The sequence below is a fragment of the Podarcis cretensis genome (genome assembly GCF_951804945.1).
Source record: "Podarcis cretensis genome assembly, chromosome: 13".
NCBI classification, from domain to species: Eukaryota; Metazoa; Chordata; class Lepidosauria; order Squamata; family Lacertidae; genus Podarcis; species Podarcis cretensis.
The window spans coordinates 51,280,794-51,298,617 of NC_137182.1; the positions used below are offsets into that span (position 1 = coordinate 51,280,794).

Genomic DNA, 17,824 nt, shown 5'->3' on the forward strand with positions numbered 1-17,824 from the left:
TATTGGCCGAGGGAGCCGGCGTACAGCTTCCGGGTCATGTGGCCAGCATGACTAAGCCGCTTCTGGCGAACCAGAGCAGCGCATGGAAACGCCGTTTACCTTCCTGCCAGAGCGGTACCTCTTTATCTACTTGCATTTTGATGTGCTTTCAAACTGCTAGGTTGGCAGGAGCAGGGACCGAGCAACGGGAGCTCACCCTGTCGCGGGGATTCGAACCACCGACCTTCTGATCGGCAAGCCCAAGAGGCTCAGTGGTTTAACCCACAGCACCACCGCATCCTACCTGGGCGTAATTCCACGTGCGTTCCCCAATCTGGGTTTCAGTCCCATAGTAGATCCTCCCCGACTCGTTCAGCACATACTCATCCAGCCAACTGGTCTGGTCCAGGTAAACAGGATCCTCTGAATGGGGAAAAATGGAAGAGGGGAAGTTTAGAGCAAATTCAGGAGCTTCAAAATTACAGGTCTTTTAAAGGAGGACAGAGACCACCGAACGTGAGTGGGAAAATCACCAATGGGAGGAGGATATTTTGACTCCCTATCATCTTAATTGTGTTTTCTTGTTGATTTTTTAAATTATCTTTTCTATCCGCTTTTTCAAATACAAATTTGTAACAAAACCAAATACATTTCCATAGATAGAGATTTCTCTGAATCTCATGACTCCCCCCCCCCCATCCCCTCTCCAGGCGTCCTAATGTCAACGTTTTCAACTGTATATCATAATCTATATTTCATATCCAGTGCTTTTTTTATTTAAAAACATGTTGAGGGGGTACTCTCATTTTGACTCAAGAAAATCACCATTTTATAGTTCAAATTGGGAAAAATAAATACAGTCAATGGACAAAAGGACAAAAGTTCACAAAATGTTTAGGGGTATACGTACCCCTGCTTCCCCCCAGAAAAAAACACTGTTTATATCTATCCATATTGTCTATCGTATTTATTGCATTACAAGTATGATTATAATCCTGGTAATGTTTTCATCTGCTTAGTGATCCCCTAAATAAATTATGAATCTTTCCCATTCTTTCTTAAAGTTTTTGTCCTTTTGGTTCCTGAGGTTTCCGATCAGCTTTGCCATTTCGGCGTAATCCATCCGTTTAGTTTGCCATTCCTCTCAGGTAATCTTTCTTCTTTCCATCTCTGGGCTAGTAGCATCTGAGCGGGTCTTGTTGATGTTTTTTAATTTATATTGTTTTTATGCTTTTATATGACATATGTCACTCTTTTTTTTTGGGGGGGGGGTGTTTTGCAATCATTTTTTTCGGCAGGAAGGGAAATGGGTGCTCTACGTATGCTCAGAGGCACCCTTTTGCTTGGGGTTTTCAAACCCAGCTCTGCCTCCGATTGCAGTGGAGTTCTGCTTCTCATGAGCTCAACTTAAGTTCCCCGACTCTCCCCTTTTGAGGGAAAGGGAGCTGACCGCCCCCTGAAGAGCACCGGACATTCTGGAACGCATCCCAGGGGCATGCACAGAGTGCCTTTTGTTATTTTGCACCCCTTATCCTGACACTCCCTGAATGTTCTGCTCGGCTGGCCTTTGTAAAACTCTACAATGCAGAGCCAAGAGATTTATTTTCTTTGGTGCTTTATTCAACATATTCCATTGGAGATAAAAGGTTTCCTTTCTCCACCCCTTCCACCCGCAGATCATTCCCATTTTTTGTGCAGGGTGTGTGTGTGGGACAGAGATAAGACCGTTTCCCCATGGTTCTTGGCATCCGGATAAGCTTTTGCTGGCCAGACCCTTCCAGCAGCGAGGAGGCTAGGGAAAACGAGACCCTCCCGTAAAATCGAGGAAATGCTCTGGCCTGAAATGTGGGATGTGATCCATGAAAGGCAGTCAAGTACAACATTCCTTGAAATGATAGAGAAGGCATGTGAGGGAATGTTTGGTCCAGCCAGTCAAAACTTCCTGGTCCTCCTGGCTGGAGCATCCATCCCTTTGCATGTGATAGAAGGTGGGCATGGCCTAACCTGTCCAGGTAACAAAAGCTTTTTTTGACTTCCTTCTTCGTTTGACCAGCTTTTAGCTAGGACTGCTCTGCTAGCAAAAGCACTGGGATTATTCCCTCTTATGGGGTAGATTCCACATGTACATATTTGTAACTAAGTCTGCCTTCAGGAATCCAACTGTGAATGGATGTGAGTAAATTTCTTTTACTGACTTTGAATATAAAATAAAAAAATTCCTTCCAGTAGCACCTTAAAGACCAACTAAGTTAGTTCTTGGTATGAGCTTTCGTGTGCATGCACACTGAAGAAGCTCATACCAAGAACTAACTTAGTTGGTCTTTAAGGTGCTACTGGAAGGAATTTTTTTATTTTGTTTTGACTATGGCAGACCAACACGGCTACCTATCTGTAACTGACTTTGAATATGTTTATATGTGCAGATAATTACACTGATAATTCGGAATGAGTTTACACAGAATATATTAGCTCATTGACCATCATGTGTGTGTTGGGACAGTAAGACAATAATATACACATCTGCTTATTAATATATATATATATATATATATATATATATATATATATATATATAATAATATTATATATAATATATAATATTATTATATAAAATTATATAATATATATAATACTTATATAATATATAATATAGTATATATAATTATATAATTATATATACTTATATAATATATAATATAATATATAATAATTATAATATATAATATATAATATAATATTATATAATATATAACATAAACCACAGAGCCTAGGGCTTGCCAATCAGAAGATCGGCGGTTTGAATCCCCGCAACGGGGTGAGCTCCCGTTGCTCGGTCCCTGCTCCTGCCAACCTAGCAGTTCAAAAGCACACCAGTGCAAGCAGATAAATAGGTACTGCTCCGGCGGGAAGGTAAACGGCATTTCCGTGCGCTGCTCTGGTTCACCAGAAGCGGCTTAGTCATGCTGGCCTCATGACCCGGAAGCTGTACGCCGGCTCCCTCGGCCAATAAAGCGAGATGAGCGCTGCAACCCCAGAGTTGGCCACAGCTGGACCTAATGGTCAGGGGTCCCTTTATCTTTTGTTGTTGTTGTTGTTTAGTCGTTTAGTCGTGTCCGACTCTTCGTGACCCCATGGACCAGAGAACGCCAGGCACTCCTGTCCTCCACTGCCCCCCGCAGCTTGGTCAGACTCATGCTGGTAACCTCGAAAACACTATCCAACCATCTCGTCCTCTGTCGCCCCCTTCTCCTTGTGCCCTCCATCTTTCCCAACATCAGGGTCTTCTCCAGGGAGTCTTCTCTTCTCATGAGGTGGCCAAAGTACTGGAGCCTCAGCTTCACAATCTGTCCTTCCAGTGAGCACTCACCCTTTATCTTTACCTTATATTAATATATGGTAATGTAACAGTATTTTTTCTCCCCCCCCCCTTCTCTCTCACTCTTTTCTTTCTTTCTTTTCCTCACTCTATCTATTCATAAATGAAATTCTTCTAATCAATTGATGCCACTAACCCCAATGGCTATTTTCTGCCTCCCCTGTCAGAGACAGCGCACACTTCCAATTACTGGCTATTAGAAACTGCTGCAGCTTCATAGAATCATAGATATGGAAGAGAACCCAAAGGTCATTTAGCCCAACCCCCTGTGATGCGGGAATCTTTGGCTCAACATGCATCTCGAACCCACAACCCTAAGATTAGGAGCCTCGTTCTCTACTGACACATACACATAAAGAGGGAGAGAGAGAAAAGAAAGCAGGCCAACTTACGTTTGCACCAGGGATTGAAGAGGATGTAAATATCGTAGCGGGGGTCAAAGGGCATCTGGTACTCGCCCGCCTTGGTCCGCGTCTTGACCCCAAACTGGTACTTCCCGATCACGGCGTTGGGCGAGGTGTTGACCCGCAGGGATATGGTGTTTGTTCCTGTGTCGGTCACCTCTGCTGACCAGAGCCCTCCGTCCATGGCCTTGCCCACTGGAACCAGAATGTACGTCCCTTTTGAGGTCTGTGGTGACGGACCTGCGGGGGGAGAGAAAGAGAGAGAGATTAGCGGGGAGAAACAAAGGCAAGACTGTTTGGCCGAGTGAACCATCTCCTACTTCCTGTGTCTGCCAACTACAGTGGTACCTTGGTTCTCAAACTTAATCCGTTCTGGAAGTTGCAAAACCAAAGCGTTCCAAAACCAAAGCATTCCAAAACCAAAGCGTTCCAAAACCAAAGCGTTCCAAAACCAAGGCACACTTTCCCACAGAAAGTCACACAAAGCGCAAGAATTACCAACGGTGGAAGAATGGCAGATGAAGATGATGGATTTTTCGGAGCTAGCCGACCTAACCGGAAGAGTCCGCGACCAGAAGGAGGAAGAGTATCAGGAAGAATGGACTAAATTTAATGATTGTTAAGTTAAATTAATTGGAAACAGCTTGCAGATACTTAATTGGCTTAGGATTTTATATAAGTTAAGTGATGAATTAATATGTTCAATTTCAAAATGAAAAGATTTAAGGATGTTAAATGTTCAAGTTAAATTTTATAAGAACCATGATTTGGAAAACCGTTAAAAGGATATGCATTGAAATTCAACCAAGGGGAAGCGAGGAAGTCACTTAACAATGTTAATAAGTGTAATTTTTAATAAGGTTATGATTAATGTTTGTTTGTTTTATTTGATTGTTTATAATTTTCTGAAAATCAATTAAAAAATTTTTTTAAAAAAGAAAGGAAATAAAGTCACGCAAAGCGGATTAATCCATTCTAGACTTTTAAAAGCAACCCCTAAAATAGCAATTGAACATGAATTTCACTAACGAGACCGTTGGTCCATAAAATGAAAGCGATAAACAATGTGCGGCAGACACACAACCAATCCATCAGTAGCTGAACTGGGTTGTGCACAGTCACAAGAGCAAAACAAAAAAGCCACGAAAAGGCAAAATAAATAGCAAAAACAGACAGACCTCAGCGTAACACTCAAAATGAAAGTGTAACACTCAAAACGGAGCATGTTCGGTTTCCGAAAAAAGTTCACAAACCGAACACTTACTTCCAGGTTTGCAGTGTTTGGGTTCCAAGTTGTTTGAGTACCAAGGCGTTTGAGAACCAAGGGACCACTGTATTATTACGGTCATTATGATTGTTATTCATTGATTTGTCACCGGCCCCTTCAGCCCGAAGGCACCAAACAATTACCATAAAAGCAAGGATAAAAATAAGGCGGGTTCAAAAAGACATGCGCTTCAGGGGCCAGAAGGCAGCTTAAAAGAGGCCAGACATCAGCATTCAAAAGATGTGTAAGGAGTACCTTTTATCATATGTGGTGGATGTGTGAGGTAAGAAAAGCTTTCTGGGAGATGATATATAATGAAATGAAAAAAATGTTTAAAATAACCTTTGTTTAAAAACCAGAAGCTTTCTTATTAGGAATTATAGGTACCGACATCCCAAAAGATCAGAAAAGACTTTTTATTTATGGGACAAGAGCCGCTTGGATGTTACTAGCCTAGAGATGGAAAGAAGAAAGAGTCTCTACCAGAGAGGAATGGCAAGCTAAACTGATGGACTATGCCAAAATGGCAAATCTGACTCAGGAAACCAAGAGAACAAAAACTTTAAAAAAGAATGGGGAAAATTTGTAAGTTATTTAGGAGACGACTGCAAACAGATGGAAACATTAGCAGGATTCTAATCTCACTTGTAATGCAACAAAGGCCGTGGATAATATGGATTGATATCAAATATAGATTATGGAATAATCTGCAGTTATAAATGTTGATAATAAGACCCACGGAAGGGGCGGGGAGTCTGGAGATTAAGAGAAATCTCTATATATGGATATGCATTTGGATTGTTATAATTTTGTATTTGTAAAATCAAATAAAAATGATTCCAAAAGTTGCGTAAGGAGGGCACCGGATGCCCTGGGTGGGAGGGAATTCCACCGCTGAGGGGCCACCACAGAGAAGGCCCTGCCACCCGCCATTCCCCGAGTCTCTGAGGGTGGAGCAACAGCCAGGATTGAACAAGCACTTTCTTCTCTGAGACCTCCGGCTATAGGGTGGTATATAAATTCAATTGATAATAACAAAAACAATAAAATAATATTATTACTGGAGTTTTTTTTAATTGTAGCCTGCTCTTCAGCAGCTACCCCCTGCCCCTAACAGGCCCCTAACAGTTCTTGCACCTCAGGTTTGCAATGTAAAAGATACGACACTAAAGGAAAAGGGAGGGAGGAGGAAAGAAGCAAACTCAGGCACTGGTTCTATTTCAAGGGAGAAAATTGACCTCCAGTGGGGAGGGCAGAGCAGTGCTGCCCCACCCCATTAGCAAGCCGGGACGTCCCGCCGCAAACTGTCCGGATCATTGCCTTTCAGCCCTGGCAGCTGCCCTCCTCCGCTGAGCTGCCTTCTCAGGTTTCAAACCCAGGACCCGCTTGCCTAACCTACAGGAATGTGCCTCGCCCTGGATTTGGCCGCCTGGCAGGGCTGCCGCCCCACAGAGAGGGAGGGGCGAACGGGGTGCATTTCAGCCTCTCGCTTCTCTCATCTCAAATTCAGCTTGCGAGTTCTGAGTCCTCAGTGCGAATTTCTCCCAATATACGTCCAGTGTGCAACTCGGCCCAAGACACCCCTTTTTGCAAAGCCACCTCCCCCTTTTGTGCAATGCCCTTTCGTAAAGCACCGCTGGGCTGCCGATCTCCTTTCCAGATTCTATTAACAGGCAGCCCGTATGGCCAGCTATAAAATAATTTCTTGCCGTACGCTGCCTTTGTGAATGCTTCTTGCCAAAGTGCAACTTATTGCAAGTGCCGTCTCGTCGATAAGCAACCCAGGCAATTTATTTTATTACTTTTAAAGCAGGATTTTTAAGCCACAGCAATAACTTTCTTTGGGCAGAAATCCACCAGGTGCAGCCTGTTTCGAAGCTTCCACAGACAAATTTCTGCCTGCCACCCAATTCTTAAGAGCGCAAGAGCTCTGCCCAGGAGGGAAAGGTGGCAACCGTGCACCTATCTGAATGCAGAAACTTTCTGCTCTGTTTATGCTCAGAAGTACCCTGAACCTCAAGGGCACGAAAAAACATACATCTCTCCGCACACAGCCAGAACTCAGTCTCTATTTTTTGTCTGGGTCACAGACCATTTCTCCACAAAAAAACACAGGCCTGGCTGCTTCTCAAATTTCCTTTGTTTGTTGATATTAGGATTTCAGGAACTGCTGGCTTTATCAAGCAAGGCCTGGAAGCCGCCAAGGAGGTGGCTGTTTTCACCTCAGGTAGCCTGCAAAGCGTAAGCAAAATGTGCTCCACCTCTGCAGCCTTGGTGGGAACAGATACCCAAAAAAGAACACAGCTGCGGAATAAACAGAGGACATTGCCAAATGACCCTCCCAGAGGCCAGCAAGGCTGCTCCTCTGTCTTTCACAAATATTCGGCCACCAGAAAAATCGGATCAGAGTTGCTTGCGAGAGGCACAGGAGCAAGGCGTGCCAAGAAAGTTGGCTACTCTCGTGAGGGTCCCCCCCCCTCGCCCAGCCCTGAGGGCCACATTTATTTCTGAGCAAGACCTTCCGGGGGCCACAAACATGGTGGGAAGGGCCAGAGGCGAAAATGGGCAGAGCAACGAACAAAAAGCTTGGGGACTGAGAGCCAATGGGCTGTGCGGAAATGGCAAAGTCGGTAGCATTATTAAGAGATCAAAACGAGCTTTTAACAGAAGAATGGGGGGGCTTTTTGGAAAAGCACTGCAAACAAATAAAACTGCGGGCAGGATTCAAGAAAGGAGCAGCAGGAGAAAAATGATAGAAGTATTTGCATCAGAGGGGTTTTTGTAATTGAGTTTGATATATAGTACAGTCACGAGTGCCCGGGAGGTGTAGCGGTTAGAGCAGGCATGTCCAAAGTCCGTTTTGGGGGCCTAATCCAGCCCGCCAGTTGGTTTAATCTGGCCCCTGTCTCTGTGGCAGTTTATTTCCTGAGAACTCAATCCTAAAAAAAGGTTAACAACTTTGGTCGGCCCTCACGGCCCTTCACTTCATCAAATCTGGCCCTCTTTGAAAAAAGTTTGGACACCACTGGGTTAGAGTGTCAGACCACGGCCTGTAGGACCTGAGTTCGAATCCTCACTCAGCAACGAAGCCCACTAGGTGTGACCTTGGGCCCAGTCCCTGCCCGTCTCTCCACCTAGCCTACCCATAGCTGTCAACATTTTCCTTTTTAAAAGGGAAATTCCCTTATTCCAAATAGGATTCCTCGCCAGAAAAGGGAAAAGTTGACCGCTATGAGCCCACCTCGCGGGGTTGTTGTGTGGGGAGGGAGAGAACCAGGCGTCGCGCTTTGAGCTTCTTGGAGGAAAACACACGCAATCCGAAAATATTATTTGGTTGGTGGGCTCTGGCGGTGAGGAGAAGAGCGCCCTGCACAGCACCTGTTGAACTGCGGCACGTATGCCGACAAAGCTGGCTTCGGCTCTTGTGCAAAAGAACCAGATCAGAGAGATAAGTGCGCTCACTCCCTGCTCCGAGTAGACCCACACCCAGCAGCTGGGCCGAGGTGGCTCCTCGCATCCTTTGGAGGGCAATCGGGAACAGGTTGTGTCCCAAACCTCCTCATGTTCTCTCCCAGCCTCCAGCAAGCAGGTTGGGGCAGGAAAAAGCCAAACCTGTTTTTAAGTGGGGCGCGGCACCTCCATATCGACTCCTTTCTCCTACACCCAGAGAGCTTGCAGCTGGCGAAAGGTCCCATGGCTGTGTCACCCAGGTCTCCCATCCTGCCCCTTCTCCTCCCTGGCTGTGGGTGCGCCGTGACTCTCCTTCCCACCCTGTGGCGCAAGCCTTGTGACTTTAAGCAGCCGTGCGGTGGGCAGAAATCCAACTGGTGGGGTTTCTTCTCCTGGGACTGTTAGAAGAAGCTGCACCTGGTGGATTTCCGCCTGCGGCTAAACCGTAGGTGGAAACACATTCGTTTTAAAGGTTTCCAGGGGGCAGCCGGCGGGGAACAACAGTGGAGGACAGGGGTGCACAAAATGGTGCCCCCGTTCTGGAGGAGAGCCTTCCGCAAACGGGTGCCGGCTGGCATTGATGGGAGTTGCACAACATTCAGAGGGCAGAGTTGTGATGAAGGCCTATGAAACCCGACCGATAGGGCATTCCAGGACAGGAAAAGACTCAAAGTATAATTAACATCTTTCTTTTAATGTGCTCGCCAGAAGACTTGGCAAGAGGGATCTTTCCAAGAAGATCTTTCTCATCTACGAGATTACATGCAATAGGTGTATCCCTAAGGGGTTTTCCCCCTGGAGGAATTCTCTGGCCCTAGCCCCCATCTGGGCATCGGACGGAAGCAATTCCTCATGGATCCCTTTAGCAGAATAGCCTTAACCAGGGAGGGTGAGGCAGAAGCTCTGATTATCGCCTGCTTGGACTACTGCAATGAGCTCTACATGGGGCTGCCTTTGAAGGGGACCCGGAAATTACAACTAATCCAGAATGTGGCTGCTAGACTGGTGACTGGGAGTGGCTGCCGAGACCATATACCACCAGTCCTGAAAGACCTACATTGGCTCCCAGTACAGTGGTACCTCAGGTTAAGTACTTAATTCGTTCCGGAGGTCCGTTCTTAACCTGAAACTGTTCTTAACCTGAAGCACCACTTTAGCTAGTGGGGCCTCCCGCTGCCACCGTGTCATTTCTGTTCTCATCCTGAAGTAAAGTTATTAACCCGAGGTAATATTTCTGGGTTAGCCCAGTATACCTGGAGGAGCGTCTCCACCCCCATCGTTCAGCCTGAGGTCCAGCACCGAGGGTCTTCTGGCGGTTCCCTTCCTGCGAGAACTGAGGTTAAAGGGAACCAGGCTGAGGGCCTTCTCAGTGGTGGCACCCGCCCTCTGGAACGCCCTCCCATTAGATGTCTAGGAAATAAGCAACTATCTGAGTTTTAGAAGACATCTGAAGGCAGCCCTGTTTAGGGAAGTTTTTAACAATTGATGTTTTATCGGGTTTTTAATCTTTTTAAGATGGAGGGCACAAGGAGAAGGGGACGACAGAGGACGAGATGGTTGAACAGTGTTCTCGAAGCTACAAACATGAGTCTGACCAAACTGCGGGAGGCAGTGGAAGACAGGAGTGCCTGGCATGCTCTGGTCCAGGGGGTCACAAAGAGTCAGACACGACTAAACAATTAAACAACAACAATCCTTTGTTGGAAGCCAAAGGAAAGGGGAAACCCAAGGGGAAACCCAGCCAGATGGACGGGGTGTAAACAATAAATTATCATTACAGCGGTACCTCAGGTTACAGACGCTTCAGGTTACAGACTCTGCTAACTCAGAAATAGTACCTCGGGTTAAGAACTTTGCTTCAGGATGAGAACAGAAATCGCGCGGTGGCAGCGGGAAGCCCCATTAGCTAAAGTGCTACCTCAGGTTAAGAACAGTTTCAGGTTAAGAATGGACCTCCAGAACGAATTACGTTCTTAACCTGAGGTACCACTGTATCCTTATCCTTATCCTTATCTAACCTCCCCTCCAACCATGATGAAAGATGGCTGCTATCATTAATCCTGCTGTGGAGACTCCATGGGGAGCTGCAGTCTACCTGCTTGGGCCCAGAGCAGGAGAGAGCCAGTGCCTTCACACATCCCCTTGCTCCTAGCAGGCCTTCCTGGAGGGATGTGAAAGGCACGACGACGGATGGACCTTTCAGTCCAGCAGGCCACATCCTCTTGACGCACAAATCCTGCCAGGGATCGGGGTGGGGCAACCCGTTTGCCAGCAACACCGCCAAGGAGATCTGAGCTGGCGAACGCCCGACAGGTTTCTGATACTATCAGTGGCTGTTGTGGTCCCATTTTAGGCCTCTTAAACGAGAGGCTCTGAAATTTGAGGGACCCCCAAATTGGAAGCTCCCTTTAATTCCAGAGGTGCAAAACAGCTGGATGAAAAGCAGCTCTGGAGTGCCTCTAGTTTCTCAGCAGTGTGCAGGACGGATCCAAGCACATACTGGGAACTTTGGGCTTGCGCAAGTCATTATCATTTCCTAATTATGAACTACCTCCTTCTCGACGCCAACACATCTTCCCAGACTCTCATTCGGACAAGGGATGTTGACAACAACACGGATTCTCAATCCACTCCCAACACAACTTAATGTATGAATGAACCAATAATAGTAATAATAATAATAATAATAATAATAATAATAATAATAATAATACAACATCCTCAAATACTCCTGGTTTTATGGCCAGAAACCAAGTTTGATGCATGCATGGAGGACTGCTCCATTCCCAGACAAAGGGTGCTCCCAGACTGTCACTATTTTGGGGCTCCATCGCACACCGCCAGTGGCGCAACGAACCCGCTCCCCTGCAAAATGGGGTGCTTTTTATGTAATAAGGAAAACGAGGCAGAAAGTGTGACACTGACGCCATCAAACCTCAAACCTCCCCACAAATGAATCGGGGCGGAAGGATGCTTCCATAAATGGCAAACGTCATCTCCTCTCCCTGCAAGCAAATCATAGTTGAACGGTCAAGGAAATGGGCTGTCCGGAAGCAGCCCCAAATAAGGGTTGGTAAGGATCTGTGTGATTAGCCAGGCAGAGAATAAAGGATTCTGCTGGGTCTCGTTTCCTCCAGCCAAATAATTATGTGGGCACCAAATTGGGCCGTTTGGGCAGGAGCAGCCGTTCCCATCAATTGTCCTTGCAGCATCGGGCAGTTTTGTGGTTTCCCTTTGATGTTGATGGTCCCTGGGACCAATGCCCTCAATTATCTTATTAAACGCATCCTGCCCAATGCTTGGTTTCTCCAAAAAGAGCACACCGCCTTCTGATCTGCTCATCGCCCTCCATCGCCAATTCCTAGGGACATATGAAGCTGTCAAATATCATCAGCTCAGACAATCTATTCTACCAGTAACTCTTTGGGGTCAGAAGTCTCTCCAGCAGTGAGGGAACTCTGCATTTGCTCAGAGGTCCCTTTCACCGACTTCCTCTTCCTGCCTTCCATGCTGCAGCGGTGACACCATAAACTAAATCTCAGATCCACCTGCAAAACAGAGCCACTCTGTGTTTCACCATCAATAGGAAGGGACAGAGGAATCTTTCCTCGTGCAGTGAGAACCCCAGCCCATCTAATTCAGAGATGCCTGCACTGACTGGCAGCACCACGCTGGGGTTTCAGGCAAGCCCCACCTGGGAATGCCTAGGATTGAATCTGGGACTGTCTGCATGCAAATTAGAAGCTCTCCCACTGACAATGCAATGCCTTTCAGGTCTTGTCAGCTGGCAACTCACATTGTTGTTGTTTAAACAAAATAAAAAAAATTCCTTCCAGTAGCACCTTAAAGACCAACTAAGTTGGTTCTTGGTATGAGCTTTCGTGTGCATGCACACTTCTTCAGATACCTCTTCAGATACTTCTTTGGTATCTGAAGAAGTGTGCATGCACACGAAAGCTCATACCAAGAACTAACTTAGTTGGTCTTTAAGGTGCTACTGGAAGGAATTTTTTTATTTTGTTTTGACTATGGCAGACCAACACGGCTACCTATCTGTTGTTGTTTAGTCATTTAGTCGTGTCCGACTCTTCGTGACCCCCTGGACCAGAGCACGCCAGGCCCTCCTGACTTCCACTGCCTCCCACAGTTTGGTTAAACTCATGCTGGTAGCTTCGAGAACACTGTCCCACCATCTCGTCCTCTGTCGTCCCCTTCTCCTTGTGCCCTCCATCTTTCCCAACATCAGGGTCTTTTCCAGGGAGTCTTCTCTTCTCATGAGGTGGCCAAAGTCTTGGAGCCTCAGCTTCAGGATCTGTCCTTCCAGTGAGCACTCCATTTCTTCCCCTTCTATTTGCCAGGGAATCACAGAGCTGAAAGGGACCCTGGGGTCATTTAGTCCAGCCCCCTTGCATTGCAGGAATCTCTGCTAAAGCATCCATAACAGATGGCCACCCAGCTTTCACTTAAAAACCTCCAAGGAAGGAGAATTCACCACCTCCCGAGGGAGTCCATTCCCCTGTCAAACAGCTCTCACTGCCAGAAATTTCTTCCTGATGTTGAGTCGGAATCTCCTTTCTTGTCACACTTGAAGCCATGAGTTCGAGTCCTGCCCTCCGGAGCAGGGGAAAAAAAACCAAGCTTGCTCCATCTTCCATGTGACAGCCCCTGAGAAGATGATTATCATATCTCCTCTTTTCCAGGCTAAACATCCCCAACTCCTTCGACCGGACCTTATAAGGCTTGTTTTTCCCAGACCCTTGATCATCTCAGTCACTTTCCTCTGCACACGTTCCAGCTTGTCAATATCCTTGTTAAAACTGTGGCACCCAGAATCAGACACAGTTTTCCAGGCGGGGGCCTGACCAACGCAGAATAGAGGGGTAGTCCATGGCCGTAGCCAGTGGAGGCCCCCCTCCCATTGGCGACCCCTTCTCTGCCCCCTGGGAACTGAGCACGGGGTTGAGGAATAATAATAATAATAATAATAAATTTTATTTATACCCCGCCCTCCCCACCAAGACCAGGCTCAGGGCGGCTAACACCAAATCTAAAACAACTGATTGAAATACAACTTAAAAACAAGATTAAAATACAACAATAAAATGCAGCCTCATTTCAGCAGAAACTCAAAAACTTTTTGGGGGACGAAAACGTCAAGTTTTCACCAAGGCTAACTATCCAGACCGGTCCTACGTGGGCCAGAAAAAAGCCAGGGAAGTCCCCAAGTAGGAACTATCTTACATCACGACTCACTATATGACCATCCAGCCCAGTGCCATCTCCTCTGACAGGGGCCAAATCCACACCAAACCATCCAACCTCATTTCCTAGACTCATAGAACTGTGGGGTTCGAAGGGCTCCCCATCTAGTCCAACCCTGCAGAAGTGTCAGCTAAAGAATCCCCAACAGATCACTACCCAACCTCTGCTTTTAAGAAAGGGCACATGGTTTCCCCCCAAAGGATTCCTTGGAACTGCTGTTTGTTCCAGATGCAGCGACTCGTAGCTTTGCGACAGGTAAACTACATTTCCCAGGATTCCTCGGCGGGGGGGCTTTGTGCTTTAAAGGTATGATGCGGTCATTGGCTCATAGCTTGGTCAATGGAACACGAGGCTCTTTAGGGTCGTGGGTTTAAGCCCCACGTCGGGCAAAAAAATTCTGCCTTGCAGGGGTTGATCCCTCCCAACTCTTTGATTCTATGTGACCTGGGTTTCCAGCTACCTTTAAAGCCCTAAACGGCCTTGGCCCAGTATACCCAAAGGAGCGTCTCCACCCCCATCGTTCAGCCCAGACACTGAGGTCCAGCACAGAGGGCCTTCTGGCGGTTCCCTCCCTGAGAGAAGTGAGGTTACAGGGAACCAGGCAGAGGGCCTTCTCGGTGGTGGCGCCCTCCCATCAGATGTCAAGGAAATAAGCAACTATCTGACTTTCAGAAGACATCTGAAGGCAGCCCTGTTCAGGGAAGTTTGAATGTTTGATGTTTTATCGTGTTTTCAATACAGTGGTACCTCAGGTTACATACACTTCAGGTTACAGACTCCGCTAACCCAGAAATAGTACCTCAGGTTAAGAATTTTGCTTCAGGATGAGAACAGAAATCAGGCGGCGGCAGCAACAGTAGGAGGCCCCATTAGCTAGAGTGGTGCTTCAGGTTAAGAACAGTTTCAGGTTAAGAACGGACCTCTGGAACAAATTAAGTATGTAACCAGAGGTACCACTGTATTCTGCTGGGAGCTGCCCAGAGTGGGGAAAGCCAGCCAGATGGAGGGGGTATATATAACTCATTATTATTATTATTATTATTATTATTATTATTATTAGTTCCGCAGTTGTACCTGGAGATGTCAGGAATCGAACACAGGACTTCTGCATATAGAGCAAGTACGTGACCTCTGCGAACCACCTCTTACGTCTTTTCAAAAATGTGCCTCTCCTAAAACGCCACGTCTGCCCTCTCTGAGGGCAGGGGGCCGTATTGTGATTCTGGGTGGGTCGTTTGAAGGAACACGTTCCCCTCCCAGCAGATGCTTTGGAATGAAGAAGGCCCCCCGGCCCCCAAACCCAAGAAATTACAGAGGCGGCCGGCCTTGCAAGCTAATCAGAGGGTGGGATGTTTTCTGTTTTTTAATCTTGGGCGAGGAGGAACAGAATGGCGGTGTTGTGAGGGGGGGGGGGAACGAGGGCTTAATTATAGGAACGGCTGGGCCAGAAGCCAAGAAAACAGGCTGCCTGCCAGCCCAACCCCATCACCAAACCCTGCGCTCCCGAGTGAAGTTTAGCAACACGTCCCGGGACGCTGAGAGCCAAATTCCTCACCCACTTGAGCAGATAAGGAGCACAGACCAGTTCCGCCACTAAACGGGGAACGTCCTCTGGGAGCGAAAGCTCTTGGCTGCAGAGCCCCAGTGCAACTGTGCTGCTAAGGGGCAGGGCAGGCAGAAATCCAAGAGGGCAGGCTGAGAACCAAGCTTCACCTGGTGAATTTCTGCCTGCGGCTCGGCTGACAAGTACATGGCCGTAGGGAACACTGCAGCCGTGGCCTCAGTGAAATTTGTGGGATGCTGAGATGCATCTCAACCCCGTCCTAGTGTCTGCCATGGTTACCTTCTGACCAAGAAATGCTTGGTGTAGGTGGGAATGGGCAGGAGAGGGAAAGGCACTTTGCACATGCTCTGAAGCAGCCTTGCTTCACTTAGGGCAGCTGAGCAAAGCTCTGCTAAGCGTTTTGGCTCATCTCTGAACCTTGGGAATAAATAATAACAATAATAATAATAATTTATTATTTATACCCCGCCCATCTGGCTGGGCTTCCCCAGCCACTCTGGGCGGCTTCCAACAAAATATTAAAATACCATAATACATCAAACATTAAAAGCTTCCCTAAACAGGGCTGCCTTCAGATGTCTTCTAAAAGTCTGGCAGTTGTTCTCTTTGACATCTGATGGGAGGGCGTTCCACAGGGCGGGTGCCACTACCGAGAAGGCCCTCTGCCTGGTTCCCTGTAACTTGGCTTCTTGCAGATCGGTAGAGGGTCATTTAGTTCCAGTGGCATAGCATGGGGGTGCAGGGGGGGCTGGCCGCACCGGGCGCAACATCTGGGGGGCGCGCGCTCGCGCCTCCGGAGTCGCCGAAGAGCCTCGGGCGCAGGCTGTAGCAGAGCCCCATGTCTCGCGGAACCGACGAGCTGTGCGCGCGTCCGGGCTGAAGGCGTCTGGCAGGCAGCGGCTCTCAGCGGTCCCCACGCGTCAGGGCCGCGGAGGGTGCGCCAGGCAGCCCCTCCTCACAGCCCCGCCGCCGCCGCTGCTGCAGCTGCTGGGTCATGTTGCATTTTCCTCGCCTCTCTGCCCTCCTCCTCCTCCGGGCAAGCGGCGTCGTTTGGGCGGCAGCACCAGCGGCAACTCGCCTCAGATCACCTGACACGGACCCGCCGCCGCCGCCGTGGCTACCTTACCGTAAATACCCCAACCCAGGCAGCAGCAAGAAGAAGCTGGCAGCGGCGGCAGGTTAGGGGTTAGGGGCGCAAATTACTTGCCTTGCCCCGGGTTAGGGGGCGCAAATTACTTGCCTTGCCCCGGGTGCTGACAACCCACGCTATGCCGCTGTTTAGTTCATCCCCCTCCCTGCCCTGCAATCAAATCAAAATGTTTATTCGGCTTTACACCCATCATGAAACACAACACAACAAAACAAAACAAATCAAATAAAACCCTGCAGAAATCACAGGAACCTGGGCTGTGTGAAGTCATCATTGATATCTGTCACAGCGCCTGCTGTGGCTGTAGAGACCCAGAACTCCTAGCTGCTGCCTCCTGCGTTGTTTTTGCTGAGGTAGTAGCACCAAAGTGACCCCCTCGCGGTGCAAGCCTGAGCAGTGTGTCTGGGGGCCTGGGCTGCCCAGACGACAAAACCCTCTTCTCAGCTTTGGCCCAAAGGAAAGCAGAGCAAGACGTTTGGCACCAGCTTGGCTACAGGAATTGCCGGAAAGAGGAATACGAGATGCCGTCCAACCGCCTTAGGGACCCCACGCAGGGGTTTACCCCTGAGCCTTTTCTTCTCCTGAAGAAATCCCACAAGACATCATGTGTGCGAAGAACTGATAGGCTGTTTGTGTTTGGCATAAAACATAAACGTCATGATTTGCACCAGGGGAAACTTACATTCTCTGCTCGGAAAAAAATATGCACCAGGGCAGGCCTGCTAGATTAAGGTTACCAGATTTTTTTTTCAATGAATCAGGGGTCACTTTTCAACTTCAACAGATTTTGTATGGGGACTGATTTGTAAATCCAGGGACTGTCCCCGGGAAACGGGGATGTCTGGCAACCTTATGCTAGATCAACCCTTCTTGCTTCATACATTCAGAAACATGCCTCTGGGAAGCCCATCATCGGGGAACGAAAACAACAGCCCTCTCACCCATCCTCACTTCCCAAGAAGAAGGAGGTTCATTTAGACACCTCCCTTGTGCATTTTCGAACTTCCCTAAGCTAGGCATCAACCCTATACAGAGGTCCCTTGCTTCTCAAACAACTTGGAACCCAAACACTGCAAACCGGGAAGTGCTCCAGTTTGCGAACTTTTTTCCATCTTGCAGCTTGCCCTGGTGCCTTCGGGCTGAAGGGGCCGGTGACAAATCAATGAATAACAATCATAATGACCATAATAATACAGGGGTCCCTTGGTTCTCAAACGGCTTGGTACTCAAACAACTTGGAACCCAAACACTGCAAACCCGGAAGTAAGTGTTCGGTTTGCGAACATTTTTCGGAAGCTGAACGTGCTCTGTTTTGAGTGTTACACTTCCGATTTGAGTGCCACACTTCTGTTCTGAGTGTTACGCTGCGGTC

General features: G+C 47.8%; 1 protein-coding gene across 1 annotated transcript in view; it reads right to left on the reverse strand.

Annotated features, from left to right (window-relative positions):
* TGM1 (transglutaminase 1) overlaps positions 1-17,824 on the reverse strand; it is a 54,213-nt gene that overhangs the window by 20,148 nt on the left and 16,241 nt on the right. The window contains exons 4-5 of the mRNA XM_079951818.1: positions 3,748-3,999; positions 284-402 (exon numbers count right to left, since the gene is read on the reverse strand). Coding sequence (XP_079807944.1) covers positions 284-402; positions 3,748-3,999 — 371 coding nt within the window. The remainder of the gene's footprint in view (positions 1-283; positions 403-3,747; positions 4,000-17,824) is intronic.